This window comes from Boeremia exigua (genome assembly GCF_020726555.1).
Source record: "Boeremia exigua strain MPI-SDFR-AT-0100 chromosome Unknown C7974scaffold_4, whole genome shotgun sequence".
In the NCBI taxonomy this organism is placed as follows: Eukaryota; Fungi; Ascomycota; class Dothideomycetes; order Pleosporales; family Didymellaceae; genus Boeremia; species Boeremia exigua.
This window is the reverse complement of record NW_025763521.1, coordinates 2,453,025-2,466,055: the sequence shown is the minus strand read 5'-3', so window position 1 is coordinate 2,466,055 and position 13,031 is coordinate 2,453,025. Positions and strand designations below refer to the sequence as shown.

The 13,031-nt window shown below is 58.4% G+C and overlaps 6 protein-coding genes across 6 annotated transcripts; 5 read left to right on the top strand and 1 right to left on the bottom strand.

The window, feature by feature from the left end:
• The first annotated feature begins 961 nt into the window (after positions 1-961).
• On the top strand, positions 962-2,245 carry C7974DRAFT_356602 (uncharacterized protein). The gene is made up of 2 exons (XM_046139601.1): positions 962-1,103; positions 1,154-2,245. The coding sequence occupies exons 1-2, from the start codon at positions 993-995 to the stop codon at positions 1,970-1,972; spliced, it is 930 nt and encodes a 309-aa protein (XP_045999536.1). The 5' UTR covers positions 962-992; the 3' UTR covers positions 1,973-2,245.
• Positions 2,246-2,364: 119 nt separating this feature from the next.
• On the top strand, positions 2,365-4,565 carry C7974DRAFT_158720 (origin recognition complex subunit). The gene is made up of 3 exons (XM_046135909.1): positions 2,365-2,581; positions 2,628-3,088; positions 3,133-4,565. The coding sequence occupies exons 1-3, from the start codon at positions 2,420-2,422 to the stop codon at positions 4,457-4,459; spliced, it is 1,950 nt and encodes a 649-aa protein (XP_045999535.1). The 5' UTR covers positions 2,365-2,419; the 3' UTR covers positions 4,460-4,565.
• Positions 4,566-4,854: 289 nt separating this feature from the next.
• C7974DRAFT_290593 (3-hydroxyanthranilate 3,4-dioxygenase) lies at positions 4,855-5,416 on the bottom strand (the record flags this gene model as incomplete). Its single annotated transcript, XM_046137643.1, has 2 exons — positions 4,855-5,329; positions 5,373-5,416. Coding segments are annotated over 2 exons (519 nt in total), but the record flags the coding sequence as incomplete, so codon positions are not given.
• A 283-nt stretch (positions 5,417-5,699) lies between these two features.
• C7974DRAFT_391317 (Ctr copper transporter family-domain-containing protein) lies at positions 5,700-6,496 on the top strand. Its single transcript, XM_046141570.1, has 3 exons — positions 5,700-5,902; positions 5,951-6,152; positions 6,266-6,496. Exons 1-3 carry the CDS (start codon positions 5,807-5,809, stop codon positions 6,397-6,399), a joined length of 432 nt encoding a protein of 143 aa, XP_045999533.1. The 5' UTR covers positions 5,700-5,806; the 3' UTR covers positions 6,400-6,496.
• Positions 6,497-7,784: 1,288 nt separating this feature from the next.
• On the top strand, positions 7,785-9,802 carry C7974DRAFT_158694 (fumarate reductase). Its single transcript, XM_046135908.1, has 2 exons — positions 7,785-8,118; positions 8,165-9,802. The coding sequence occupies exons 1-2, from the start codon at positions 7,886-7,888 to the stop codon at positions 9,723-9,725; spliced, it is 1,794 nt and encodes a 597-aa protein (XP_045999532.1). The 5' UTR covers positions 7,785-7,885; the 3' UTR covers positions 9,726-9,802.
• Positions 9,803-9,812: 10 nt separating this feature from the next.
• Positions 9,813-12,503, top strand: C7974DRAFT_462528 (uncharacterized protein). The gene is made up of 3 exons (XM_046146204.1): positions 9,813-10,408; positions 10,458-12,156; positions 12,228-12,503. The coding sequence occupies exons 1-3, from the start codon at positions 10,139-10,141 to the stop codon at positions 12,287-12,289; spliced, it is 2,031 nt and encodes a 676-aa protein (XP_045999531.1). The 5' UTR covers positions 9,813-10,138; the 3' UTR covers positions 12,290-12,503.
• The last annotated feature ends 528 nt before the right edge of the window (positions 12,504-13,031 follow it).

Here is a 13,031-nt window from a genome sequence, read left to right as displayed (position 1 = left end):
CGCTGAGTGGCTCAGTTCTCGGAAGCTAAAAACGGGCCATCTCTTCGACTATCTTTCGGTGGTTCTAACATGGCAGGGAGGCGTGGAGTATCCACGACTATTGGCAGCAGGACTGATGAACAGCAGAAGAAGCAAGGCCTACCAAGCAATTCAACGAAGAGCCCCTGCAACGCTCCCCGGAATTGGCGGATCGTTGGCGTCCAAAGGCTCCCGCTGTGGGGAAGCATCCTTGTCGACAACCAATCCGAAGCACCCAAGACCGGCCTCCCACCTGTTTTGAGCCAAAAGGTCTTTTCTCTTGCCTAAGAGGTCGTCAAAGGAGCATGTGAGCCAGCACTCAATAAGTTCGATGCGGCGAGAACAATCACACCCGCGGCTCAAATTTTTCACATGAAGGAGCGCCAAATGTTAGATTGGAGGGCCTCACCGACTCAACAAACGGCTGGGAGATGGAACTCCAGCATAAGTCCCAACCACGTTGCCATCGCCGGGCCCATATAACGCTATGGCAAATACCTGGTGCATTTGTGCGCTACATCCAGGGTATACGTGTGGAGGGCAGAAGTGCATTGGAATGGATACGGGACTCAGGCGCATGGCGCGTGAGCATAGGCCTCATGATAATTGAGATTGCTCGGCCAAATACGTGTATACGATCGGAGCGAGTGCTGATTTGGCTTGTTCAGGTCCTCGTTGCCATTCGCATCCTCTGGGGTTCAGAGATCTCCTGGAAAGACAGCCAATGAGGCAAATATGTCGCAATGCCACTGCAATGCCACTGCAGCGCCGAGAGCGCAAGGTTTAGGCGATGTTAGTTACTCGATATTAGACGAGGCTGCAGGTCAGGCATGTCGTCAGGAGAAGAGTCTGGGGAAGCAGCGATCGCTGTCAGGGACGCGGGGTGCCAAGCATGACGCTATGTGGGTCGCTCAAGACGGACTTCTTGGGAGCTGCAGTTCGTCCTTACTGCTCACCACGATCACGCCAGCAACATGTCGAACTCAGACGAGGAAGATGACTACATGAACATGGTGTTCGAGGATGCGCCCAAAGGTCCAAAATTCGAAACCGCACTGCAGCGCGCCGCGCGCAGGCGCAAAGAGGTACGCGCGTGTTGAAAATTCTCGAGTCGCGCAAGCTAACGCGTTTACAGGGCGAGGCACGATCGCGACAGAAGACAAAGGCAGAGAAGGCAGCAGACGCTGAAGCAGCGCGAGAGGAAGCACTCGCGACAGCCCTCCCAGAAACCAACAAGGGCTTCAAAATGATGGCTAAACTCGGCTTCAAGCAGGGCGATACACTCGGTAAATCCGCAGACGCGCGCAAAGCACCCATTACAGTCGACATCAAAGCGGACAAGGGAGGCATTGGTCTTGAGTCAGAGAAGAAGCGCAAATTCCGCGAGCAGTGGGAAGAGGCAGACCGATTGGCCAAGCGCTCCAAAGAAGAAGAGGGCGACTATCTTGAGGTGCGACGACAGGAACAGCAGGAGAAACAGGCGGAGAGGGATCTTGACAACGCACAGCGCACAGCTGAGCGATTGTTCGAGAAGCAGGCTGAAGAGAAAGGCACCCCCGAGCCCAGCGACAAGCCTCTCAAAGACATCAACGTGCTCTGGCGCAGCCGTGTCAGAAGAAGGGTGGAGAAACAACAAGACAAGCAGCAGCGGCGTGAGCTGAACGACAGCCTGGCTTCGCGACTGCCCACGTTAGCCGACGAAGGTGATGTCGACAACGACACCAAAGTCGCACTGGGCCAGGACCTGACACCCTTCTATACCACGCTCGAGAGTGATCTCGCAGCAGAAGACCCCGAGCTCGCTGAGTTCGAAGCATTGCCCGTGACCGAGCGACTTGAAAAGGTATTGCTCTTCCTCCGCGATGAGTTTCACTACTGCCTCTACTGCGGGTACCAGTATCCTGATGCGGTTCTGGAAGGTTGCCCAGGAGTGACTGAGAAAGATCACGATTGATTTATGCATGTTGAACTCAGACACTCTTGCAGGCGATTACGGTCAAACCATGTAGAAGGACGATCAGTAAGTGACGTAGGATGGACTACGATTGGGGCACATCATGCATCTAAAGCATCCCTGTGCTATGTTTGTGAATCAGCACATGAGTATCGCTGCATTTCCGAAGGCCAGGTATTATATGCTGGCATTATGAAGATTCTGCAGGGGAAGGATGGTGTATAGGACTCAGAGATACCCAATGGAAATAAGCAAAACTTATCTCATCAGCTCCCATTAAACGTGTCAAAGTGTGTACCTCAAGATCGTCCTCTGCATGTTCAAAGTGAAGCATACACGTGTTCCCGTGCCTACGTGCTTAGCGCCGTCGCGCCGTGCTCTCCTGTGGACCCTGGCAAATCCATCTTCAACAACACGCTGAAAGTTCGCAAACATCACTCTATAGCAATGGATTTAGAACATCAGCGATGCTACATATATCAACCTCCTGAGGATGAAGAGCGGGCTCCCAAACGTCAGCGCATTGAGCAATCCCGATCTCAACCACAGCTTGCAGAACGACTCCAGATCTATCGCGACCTGTGGGCAGCGCAAGATCAACGCATACAAGTAGTCATCACGTGAGCTGTAGAATCAACTTGACTAACTGTGGCAGGCTACTCTCGAAGAAGCAGACAGCGCGACACAAGGGAGCATTGTTGATTTTGTCTCGGCATCAGGATCATCACCAGATGAACCAAAGTTTGCCATACCTACAGGTCTTGTAGTCGCTGGGCCAAGCATTGCATCCCATGGACCCTACTTTGAGCGACTAGGGCACAATATCAGATCTGATACGGATAGCGCCTACGTTCTCCTCAATTCTGGCGAGTGTCCTAATTTAAAGACTCTACTCAAGGTGCTCATCAAAAAGGCGACATCACGGCTTGAGGACGAGGACGAAGATGACTTGGATCAACCGAAGCCGTCAAGGCGCGGGCCGAAACTGCTGAACTATGACCTGGGACATATCCAGGAATGGCGGAAGAAGAACCGAGTGTCGAGCGTTGTTGTTACGATCCAAGACAGCGAAGCATTTGATGCTGGGCTGCTGATCGATCTGATTGATCTTCTTCAGTAAGTTGGAGCATCTATTCACATAACAAAGCTAACTCGTGAAGCTCGTGGCTCGATCGCATTCCATTTGTGCTCCTGTTTGGTATCGCTACATCGGCAGACAGCTTCGAAGACCGTATATCTGGGAAATCTCTGCGATATCTGGAAGGTGAGAGATTTGACGTCACGCAGTCCGACGATATCATCGAGAAGCTGTTCAGCGCAACCGTTGCCAGCCTTGACAATCGCCTTTTCATCGGTCCACAGATATGCCGGCGTATGCTCGACCGACAGAAAGACTACGTGCAGAACGTGCAAGACTTCTGTGATGGTCTCAAGTACGCGTACATGTCACACTTCTATCCGAGCGTTCCGACTATATTCCTGGACTCTACTCTAGAATTACAGGATATAGACGCAGGTGCCTTTGCAGCAATACGCAATTTGCCGTCATTTCGACGGCACATCGAAAAGAGGATTGAGCAAGGCCCTTTGGCTCGCCAGATTGCCGGCAGCCTGCTCAGGTCGGACCGAGAATTATTCGAGGCCGTCAAATACGGCATCAACTTGGCTCAGGACGAATTGACCGGTCTGAACCACGCAGTACAGGTCCTCTTCAGTATCCGGGAAGCTCTGCAAATGACACCGAGAGTTAAAGCGTCTACCATTTGGCTGCGAGCATTATCTGCAGAGTTGCTTGATTCCCCAATCCTCCGTGAAACAATGCTCAGTCTCAAAAAGACGCCTTCGGACAAATTCGCCAGCTTCCTGTCGGCGTTGAGCGAGTTGTCGAAGCAAAGAGAGATGCCATATGAAGGAGAAACCGAGCAAGCTATAGAGACATTAGACGTGAGCAGCATACAGGCAGAGTTCAACACCATCGTCCAACAGCAAACCACATCCGCCCCGCTCCGCACAGAGCACGACGTCCAAAACGCCAGTGTCCGCGCTACAGTCGTGGCGCAGAAAGTCCTGCTCTCCAAGCACAAAGCAGCCCTCTCCAAGCAAGACCAAGCGTACTCGGACCTGGTCACTCGCGTCCACCGCCAGCTGGCGTCGTTCTTCGAGCTGACCCTCGTCGAGCCGCAAGCCCTGCTCTTCTCCGAGGTCTTCATGTACGACCTCAAATCACCCCATCTCGAAGTCTTCCAGCCGAAGCCGCGGTTCGCCATCGAGCGGGCTTTGGCGTCGCCTCATGACTACCTGGGATGTGATTGCTGTGGCACTGTCGATGGCAAGGAGTCGGTTCTTGGTGCGACACAGCCGGCGACTGCGATCGTGTACCAGATGTACCTCGAGTCGGGAGCGCTGATCAACGTGACTGATTTGTGGTCGGCGTTCAAAGCAATTGCTGGGAACGACGATGGTGAGGACGAGTCCATTACGATGTAAGTTTTATCTGTGATAGCTACGAAGATAGACTGACGTCCTCAGGGCACTGTTCCAGCGAGCGCTTGCCGAGCTCAAGTATCTGGGCCTGCTCAGACCGACTAAGAAGAAGACCGACCATGTCGCCAAGGTCATGTGGAAGGGTCTGTGAGGTCTTATAGAAACACTGTATTTTACACGCCGGGCTTGAAGCAAAGCCTGCGCCTCGACTGCATCTACGAGGGCTGGAATGGGACCTTGTCGCCTTCACTGGTCTTCGCACTCGCCTCTGCTTCCTTTGCACTCTTGCCCTTCTCCTCCGCCACGTCATCTTTGGCCTCTTCCTCCAGCTTCTCCTCAGCGCTCTGATCCGAATTCGCAGGCTTCGCCGGCTTCGCGGACTTCTCGCCAGACTTCGAGGGAGCTGTGTCGCACAGCGTACCGCAGTTTCCACACGTCCTCAGCTTGGTATCCGCCTTGAACGCATTCACCGCATCCTTGATCTGCGTCCCCAGATCGGTGCAGTGGAACGCAGCCTCATGCACCTTCTCGCCGCAGCTCTGGCAGTACCACCTCAGCCGGTCCAGACTCCCCTCTGGGCGGTGCTGCTCCAGCACCAAGCCCACAGTGTCCTTGAAGCGGACGGGGTTGTGCGGCGTGTTGGGCGGCAGCAGGAACATGTCGCCCTCGTGGATGTGGATGTCGCGGAAGGCGTTGTCGTCGACGACCTTGAGCAGCATCGAGCCCTTGTGCTGGTAGAACCACTCGGCGGTCTCGTTGATGTGGTAGTCGGTGCGCTCGTTGGGGCCGCCGACGATCATGACGGTGACATTGTCGTTGTAGACGCAGTAGTTGTTGATCGGCGGCTTGAGCATGTGCGAGTTCTCAGCTACCCTGGTCTCATTAGCGGTGCTTGGAGGCAGAGCGGATTCAGTACCATTTCGGCACGTTCAAGGGCGGCGCGAGGAGGCGCGCGGGTGCTGTGCGGGAGAAGTGTCGCGGTGGGGTGATAGCTCCGGAGGTCCGCAGCAGGCGTGGAGTGGGGTTCTGGGCGTAGCGCGCAGCCAGACGGAGGGAGTGCATGGTTGTGGGCTGTTAGTGCTGCAATCTCATTTCAGATCAGATGTCACCGAGTTGCTGTCGTGGCGAGCTGTAGAGTGCGCGTCATGCGGCTGCAGCGTGCAAGTGTCAGCGGTAGCTTACCCATCTGGACCCTGAGGGAAACTTGCTCACCGCGGGGCGGCGATCTCGACGTGCAGGGATGGTGCGACGCGCGTGATACGCCCCGTTCCCTCGCTGCAGCAGCGTCTTGACACCTCTCCCTCCCACGCAGACAGCAGACAGCAGAACGCAGAACGCAGAACGCACACAATGGATCACTCGCACATGGACCATGGCCACATGGACCACGGCCACATGGACCACGACATGCCCGGCATGGACCACGGCCACAAGTGCAACATGAACGTACGCCTCCCAGCCGTCGAGCTCCACACGCCAGGCTAACCCCCACAGATGCTGTTCACCTGGGACACCACCGACCTCTGCATCGTCTTCCGCAGCTGGCACGTCAGCGGCACCTTCTCACTCATCGTCGCCCTAATCGGCATCGTGCTGCTGACCGCGGGCTACGAAGCGGTGCGCGAAGCATCTCGGCGCTACGAAGCGCACTCGAACAAAGCGCTCGAGGCCCGCAGGGGCGGCGACGACCTCAGAGGTGAGTCTCTCTCCACTCGTCGCGCGCCGGGCGCTGCACAGCGCGGGGCCGGGGCCGCTTTCCTTGCTCCGTCTCGCATCTGTTGGAACGCCAGCTGAGTCCCGCGCGCGAAGATGTGCTCACGGCCGATGAATCGAGCTCATTGCTTCACCCAGGGAGACACGCAGGCAATGCGGAGCAGCAGGCGAAGCTCGTCAAGGCTGCGCTGTATGCGGCGCAGGTCTTCTACTCGTTCTTCATCATGTAAGTGCTTTCGATGCTCTGTCACGCGTGCTTTAGGGTGTTGACGGGATAGGTTGCTGTTCATGACATACAATGGCTGGATTATGATCGCGGTCGCGGTGGGCGCGTTCGTCGGTTACTTGCTGTTTGCCAACTCGAGCCCGACGAAGTCGGCTGCTTGCCACTAGCATCCACAACTGATGTTGTCAGCATCGTACTGAGGTCTCAAGATGCAGTCTGCAGGACAGGGTCCAGACTGTGCATGTTTATAACTCGCATTTGAGCGGTTTCCTCCCGACGCATTGTTCCATCAGTGTCCGATTGACGGAATTGACGGAAATTGCGGAAAGGACGGCGGTGAGCTGTCTATTGTGATGATTTGGCGTTGGGTATCTGGTAGATTCAATGTTGGATCTGGCAATCAGTGTGCAAGATATGTCTGCAGTGAACTTTTATTCAGACCATTCAATCGCAGTCGCGTCAAGTGGAGCCGAGCATCTCGCAGCATGGACGCTCGGGGTGGACTACCCCGAGTGGAATTCGGACTGCCCCAGCGAGGTCACGAAGCCTATCATGGACACGGGCGTTTGTCTTGAGAGGAGGAAGAAACTTCGCGCATTGATTACGTTGAGGGATAATGCGTCCCGGTCACAGCAAACACAATTGACTCAAGCACACATCAGGCAATGCAGCCCCCTGCGTGGCAGTTTCTGGTGGAGCAAACGCCGGTCGGCGACTGAAGTGGCAGCGACATGTGTGCGGGCAAAATTGCCAAAGTCGGCAAAGGACACAATACCTGTGAAGAAAACGAGCGGCGGAGCTGCAGTCATGACTGTCAGAACTCGATGATGCTCTAATACATGGCCGCCAGTTTCGGGCGTGTTCACATGAAAGACGCTCCACGCGTGACTTCACCCCAGATTCTGGGCGCGTTGGACGAGATGCCGGCGTCGGTCTCAGCCAACCACAGCGCCGCAGTTCGGTCATCATGTGGAAGGCGACCGAGCTTTGCATCTTCACATGCGATGCGCGGCGCAGCGAGTCTGAAACCCGCAAGTGCATCACGGGGCGCTGGAGCGAACAGTCGGTCTTCCGGGCCCCAGCCTACAAACAGCGCGCCTCTCACTGGCTGGCCGGCACACTTGCACTGGGGAGACCCGCATGCGCTGACACTAGCGCATTCTCCCCATAGCCTCGGCACCCGAAGCGGACGGAACTGCCACCGCCTGTACAAAGGCACTGTCTCCGCACTTTTCACCCGCATTTGCGCCCGCGAGACTTTCTTCCTACCTTCTTTGCTTGCATCTGCCAAAATGACTGCGAAGGTTATCGTTGTTGGTGCTGGCTGTACGTTCAAGATGCTGCATCATGTGCACGGCTAACATCCACAGTGTCCGGCCTGAGCGCTGCTCACACCATCTATCTGGCTGGCGGCAATGTCGTTCTGCTCGACAAGAACAGTGAGTGTAAAAGTCGAGTATTCAAAATGCGAATGCTGACCATCAGACTTCATGGGAGGCAACTCCACAAAGGCCACATCCGGTATCAACGGTGCCCTCACAAGGACACAGGTTGATCACCAGATTGGCGACAGCGTCAAGCAGTTCTACGAGGACACACTGAAGTCTGCGCGCGACAAGGCGAGGCCGGACCTGATCAAGGTCCTGACCTACAAGTCCGCCGCTGCCGTCGAGTGGCTGATGGATGTCTTCAACCTCGACCTGACGCTCGTTTCTCGTCTCGGGTGAGTTCAGACCGAAACGGATATCTACGGTGACTGACAGAAACAGCGGCCACTCATTCCCCCGCACACATCGTGGTCACGATGCCAAGTTCCCCGGTATGGCCATCACATACGCCCTGATGCAGCGGTTCGAGGAGCTGGCCGAGGCCGAGCCCGAGCGTGTGCAGCTCGTCAAGAAGGCCAAGGTCACCAAGGTCAACATGGACGGCAACCGCACCACCGGCGTCACCTACACATTCGGCGGTGAGGAGACCACTCTTGAGGGTCCCGTCATTCTCGCGACCGGTGGTTACGCTGCAGACTTCACAGAGGACTCGCTGCTGAAGAAGTGGAGACCCGACACATTCGACCTGTCCACCACCAACGGCGCCCACGCCACCGGTGACGGCCACAAGATGCTGATGAAGGTTGGTGCCCAGGGCATCGACATGGACAAGGTCCAGGTCCACCCCACGGGTCTCGTCGACCCCAAGGACCCCACTGCTAAGACCAAGTTCTTGGCCGCTGAGGCGCTCCGTGGCGAGGGCGGTATCCTGCTCAACAACAAGGGCCAGCGCTTCTGCGACGACCTTGGCCACCGCGACTACGTGTCCGGCAAGATGTGGGAGGAGAAGGAGAAGGGCCAGTGGCCGATCCGCCTCGTGCTCAACTCCAAGGCGTCGAATGTGCTCGACTTCCACACAAGGCATTACTCGGGCCGCGGTCTGATGAAGAAGATGTCCGGCAAGGAGCTCGCCAAGGAGATTGGCATCAACCCCGAGCAGCTCCAGGAGGAGTTCACAAGCTACAACGCCATTGCCAAGGGCGACAAGAAGGACGTCTGGGGCAAGAAGTACTTCCACAACCTGCCGTTTGACATCAACGACACATTCCATGTTGCGCTGATGGAGCCCGTTCTCCACTTCACCATGGGCGGTATCGAGATCAACGACCAGGCGCAGTGCCTGAACGAGCAGGGCAAGCCGTTTGACGGCCTGTTCGTGTGCGGTGAGCTCGCTGGTGGTGTCCACGGCGCCAACCGTCTCGGTGGCTCGTCGCTGCTCGGGTGTGTCGTGTACGGCCGTGTTGCCGGTGACTCGGCGTCCAAGTACCTCTTCCAGCAGGCACTCAACAACGCCGGCGGGTCGGCCGTGTCGCGTCTCGGGCAGATCTCGCTGCACATCGACCCCAGCACACCCGGCAAGATCTCGGTGGAGTGGGGCAGCGGCGGTGCGCAGGGGCAGACCGGTGTCGACAAGGTAGCACAGCAGTCGCAGATCTCAGCGGCGCCCGTCATGTCGAGCGACGCCGACTCCGCGGACCCCGGCAAGGTGACCAAGCCCAGCCAGCCGGCCAAGTTCACGATCCCGGACAAGGAGTTCTCGCTCGAGGAGATTGCCAAGCACAACAAAAAGGACGACCTGTGGATCGCGGTCAAGGGCATCGTCATGGACGTGACCAACTGGACCGACGAGCACCCGGGCGGCCCGCAGGCGCTGTTCAGCCACATGGGCAAGGACGCGTCCGAGGAGTTTGAGATGCTGCACGACGACGAGGTGATTCCCAAGTACGCGCCCGAGATTGTCATTGGCAAGGTCAAGGGCCAGGCGGTGACGCTCGAGTACTAGGAAGGAAGAAGGGGAGGGTGTACTGTACTTCTAGCATGTCCGAATGATATCCTTTGCATGATCACGTACTGCATCTGTCGCATGTGAGGATGGTGTGGTGGCGCTAGCGGTCGATCGGCGGAGTTCCCCAGACCTCGGGGGTCCGCCAGCAGCCACGCAGTGTACCGCAGCCACGCACGCCGACCCTTTCTCAATTGCAGTATACCGCAGCATCGCACCCCGCACGCTGACCGTTTCTCACGCAGTGTACCGCAGCCGACCGTTTCTCGCGCAGTGTACCGCAGCCGACCTTTCTCTCGCAGTGTACCGCAGCCAACCCTTTCTCACACTGTACCGCAGTATCGCACTCCGCACCGCACCGACCCTGACTGCACAATGCTGCGCTGCCTCGCCCGCGCCTCGACACCCCGATCATGACCGAGTACGACGACTACGGCGTCCCCGTCGGCGCATACCAGGAGCCGGACAGCTTCACGGGCCAGACGTACCGCACGGCGCGCGCCTTCTTCCTGTACCGCGTCAAGCCGCTCGTGGCGCGCAGCGTGGCCCAGGGGCGATGGAAGCGGGTGTTTAGCCTGGCGAACGCGCTGGTGGTGGTGTGGTGGATGGCCGTGTACTGGGGCGAGCGGGCGGCGTTTGACAGCGCGGTGGGGAGCTGCAATTGGGACGCGTGGGAGGACTGGGTCGGTCACTCGTGCATGTGTGAGTATATGGTTGGGCTAACGAGAGTAGGAACCCGGCGCAAACCCCCACCGCCTCGTCTTCGTCGCTGACCCCCAGCTCGTCGACCCGCACACGTACCCCGGCCGCCCGTGGCCGCTCAACCCGCTGACCATCAAGTACACCGACCAGTACATGCGCCGCGCGTACTCGCGCATCCAGACAGAATTGTACCCAGACACGGTCTTCTTCCTGGGGGATCTGTTTGATGGTGGCCGCGAGTGGTCGACGCGCACGACCAAGTCGCCCGAGAAGCAGTACCAGCGATATGGGGACAGCTACTGGCTGAACGAGTACCGGCGCTTTGGCAGCATCTTCTTCGCGCACTGGGGCGACGGCGGGACGCGGCCGCGCGCAGGCCAGCCCGGGCGCAAGCTCATCACCAGCCTGCCCGGCAACCACGACCTGGGCTTCGCAAAGGGCGTGCAGCTCGGCGTGCGCGACCGCTTCCACGCCTACTTCGGCGACGGCAACCGGATTGACATTGTCGGCAACCACTCGTTCGTGTCCATCGACAGCGTCTCGCTGGGCGCGCTGGGCGTGCCGTCGCCGCACGAACTGAAGGACATCTGGGGCCCCACCGCCGACTTCCTCGCCACCGCCCAAGCCCAGAAGCGCAAGCTCGTCCAGCGCGAACTGCGCCGCCAGCAAGGTCTACAGCCGTACCCGGGCTTCCCGCACCGCGAGATCCCCACCGACCAACTCGCCCACTCCCCGCTGCCCCACGCCGACACCGACGTCGCCGACTTCCCCACCGTCCTGCTCACCCACGTCCCCCTCTACCGCCCCCCGGGCACCCCCTGCGGCCCGCTCCGCGAGCGCTCGCCGCCCTCGCCCCCCGCGCCCGGCGAAACATCCCCGCCCGACCCCGACCCGCCAAACGCGATATCTGTGTCCGGCGGCTACCAGTACCAGAACGTGCAGACCAAGGACCTCAGCGCCTCGCTCACCTCCCAGATCGGCCACATCAGCGCCGCCTTCTCGGGCGACGACCACGACTACTGCGAGGTGGTGCACCGGGGCTACGCGTCCGCCGGCGGCGGCATCCGCGAGATCACCGTGAAAAGCATATCGTGGGCGATGGGCGTGCGGCGCCCCGGCTTCGTGGCCGTGAGTCTGTGGAACCCCGTTGATGCACGGGGCGCGCCCCTCAAGGGCCAGGGGGAGAAGACGCTGCAGACACACCTCTGCCTGCTGCCCGACCAGATCGGCACGTTCGCGCGCTACGCGCTGCTCTTCGCGCTCACGCTGCTCTTGCTCGCCGCCCGCGCCGCGCTCGTCGTCGCCCGCGTGCTGCCCGCCCCGGCGCCGCCCGTCAGTGCGCCGCTGCTCCCCACCGCGGTCGAGAAACACGCGCACGCGGCGACCTCGTCGGCGGCGGGGGGAGCGTCGCTGAGTCGGAGGACTGCGTCGCCCGCGGACGGGGGTGCGTATGCAGGCGCAGGCGCAGGAGGATATGCGTATGGGAATGGGAATGGCAATGGGAATGGATATGGCTACGCGCCCGCGCCCGCGCCGCTCCCGCACCACCAGTCCTCCGCATACACGTTCCCGCTCGTGCAGCACGCGGGGTACACCGCCGCGCTCGACGCCGACGCGCACGCGCAGAATGACGTAGATTGGGACCGCAGCAAGACCAAGAAATCGAAGGTCTACGGCAGCACCACGGTGAGGAAAACAGGCGCGGCGCTGTTCTGGGCTGAGATGAGGGGTGGGCTGGGGTGGGTGGTGGGGTGGGGGGTGGGGTGGTATGTGTGGCTTGTTTGGCGGGGGTGAGGGGGGGTGTATCAACAACACGACACAAGTCGGGTTTGCATGTGTGGCGTTTGGCGTTCGGGCTGTAGAGTAGGTGCATGGAAGCATGAGAGTATGGTAGTGTACTGCTAGAATAGATGTATCCGAGGTGTACCGCTAGAATATACACAGTATGTATCAGAGCACATGTGCCAGGACCGATGCGTCAAAGCAGGGCCGGCGGAGCGTGGCTAGTACGGCAGGGCCAGTATATCGTATCAATCTAGGCACAGCATGTCCCTGCGTTGTCCACGCCTGCAGGAGTAGTGCTTAACTCTAAGTCTCAACATGTCTAACATGTCTGATACCCTGGCATTCCTAAGTGCTGTGTACATCTATGTACTCTCTCACCTGCAGAATCTTGATACAGCAGCCTAGACACACTAAACCGCGTGTCAAACACACCTACACAAGTACATCTCCTAGAGCATCCAACACCCATCCACCAGACCACACCACCGCACCCGCCAGCCCTCAGTACCGAGCCCAAAATAGTGAGTCCTCTCCCAACGCACACAATAGCGAGTCCTCGCTTGGTACAGTGTATGTTGCGCTTCCGTCCCAAGGCACAGGAGAGGGGATCTGATGGTGTTGTGCATAGTGCTAGGATTGGTCTAACACGCGGGTTCTGGTATACCTGATGTTGAGAATGCTGATAGGCCTAAGTGCTGTGTGCTGTGTATATCTACTCTCTTCTGCGTAATTCTGATATAGTAGTCCAAGTACAGTAGAGTGTGTGTTGGGCGTGGCTGTACGGGCATGATCATCGTGGCATGTCTATCGGAGCATGTG